At 61.8% G+C, this 1,690-nt stretch overlaps 1 protein-coding gene across 1 annotated transcript; it reads right to left on the reverse strand.

Annotated features, from left to right (window-relative positions):
- Positions 1 to 706: 706 nt before the first annotated feature.
- Positions 707 to 1,386, reverse strand: LIPT2 (lipoyl(octanoyl) transferase 2 (putative); the record flags this gene model as incomplete). The annotated part of the gene is made up of 1 exon (XM_019471438.1): positions 707 to 1,386. A coding segment is annotated over one exon (237 nt), but the record flags the coding sequence as incomplete, so codon positions are not given.
- Positions 1,387 to 1,690: the final 304 nt, after the last annotated feature.

Here is a 1,690-nt window from a genome sequence, read left to right on the forward strand (position 1 = left end):
CCTCGGGAGCGGCCGTGGCCGTGCCACGCGCAAACGGGGGAAGGTTTCGGAGAGCCCAGACCGGGCACTGCCCCTCCTGCCCACGCACCAGGAGAGCCGTGAGCATCCCCGAGGGGCAACAGGCAGCTCCGGGGAGCTCAGTCTCAAGTTGGCTTCTTACCCCTTAAGAAACCTGTTGATTAAAATCAGTTTATATGTGTCTACCTATAGGTTTGCATTGATGGGCATGGACCCCGGTGCCATCGGGACCCCAGGGTGGCCGCGTCCCTTCGCCCGGGACGGCTGCTGCGAGCCCATGTGGATGCTGCAGCTGGGGCAGCGATTTCGGAGGAGCCGACACCGCCTGCACGGACCACGGCGACATCTCCTCCAGCACCAGGGACCCAGCGGGAACAGGTCCCCATCGCCCAGCTGGGACGCTCGATCCCACGCTGCGCGGTCCCACGGGATCCGGGATGGCTGTGGCTCTTCTCCTCGGGCACCCCGACCCCTTCCCCTCCTCCTCCCGCTTTCCCACCGCGTCGGCATCGCTCCGGTGGACTTTTAACCACCGTTTACAGCCTCTTATCAGCGATTTTTCCACCCGCCCCAACACCATGGCGAGGATCTTTGCCATGCGAAGATTTCTCTGGGCGCAGAGTGAGAAAAAGGTCGTTATTCATAAAGTCTTGGGGTAAATAAACAAACAAAGGATCGGCAGCCAAAGTTCCCAGCAACTCTCTTTATAGAAAATCGGCCTCTTTTTACGTGGCAGTGAGGGACGGACACTCGACCAACCCACTTCCCACTTCCTCTTGTCCAAAGGGCGCATGAGTGGTTCACCCAAATTTTGGATTTTTGGGGGGGAAGAGAGGCAGAAAAAACACACAAAAGCACCTGTTTGGGCGTTTCCCCAGCGAGTGACGGGGACGTGGTACCCTTGGAGGTCTCGGCCGTGAGATGGAGACCCGCGGGACGGGGAAGAGCAGCCCCGATGGAGGTTTGGACGTTTAAGCAACAGCGCAAACCTCTCTGCCACCGTTCACGCACGGTCCATAGGCAAAGGCACGAGAGCTCTTGTCTCGCAACAAAGCCCCAGGCGGCTGCCACGCCGTTCGTCGGCCGCGCCGAGGGTTTGCCGAAACACCCAGCCGAGGTGCCACGGCTCTCCTAGTCCCCGGGGTCTTCCGAAAAGACCAAGGTGCAGTCGAACACCTCCTGGAAGGAGTCGAGGAAGGGCTGGAGGACGTGGTCGACGGTGACGTGCCGCCCCAGCTCGCGGCTGAGCGAGGTGACGCCTTTCCCCTCCAGCCCGCAGGGGATGATGTGGTCGAACCAGGTGAGGTCGGTGCAGCAGTTCAGCGCCAGCCCGTGGGAGGTGATGTGGTTCCCGCAGTGCACCCCTGAGGGGACCAAAGCACCCACCCGTCAGCGCTCGTCCCCAGGGACGCCCCGACATGAGATATTTAGTGACCACGCTGCTCAGGCCGCTATAACCCCCCGCATGCTGTGCTCCCCACTTGTGCCAGGGAATACCCCTAACCCACAGACAGACTCCCCAAATTTGGGGCAGATGGGGTGCAGTGTGCCCAGCTCCCTCCACCCCTGCCTTGCATCCCCCAGCACCTCCCACCGCTGGAGTTTCAAGTGATGGAGTTTCAGCTGGGACACGGGGCTGCGGTGCGGTCCGGGCTGCAGAGCCCGGAGCCCG

Source organism: Aptenodytes forsteri, unplaced genomic scaffold (genome assembly GCF_000699145.1).
Source record: "Aptenodytes forsteri isolate BGI_AS27 unplaced genomic scaffold, ASM69914v1 Scaffold459, whole genome shotgun sequence".
Taxonomy (NCBI): domain Eukaryota; kingdom Metazoa; phylum Chordata; class Aves; order Sphenisciformes; family Spheniscidae; genus Aptenodytes; species Aptenodytes forsteri.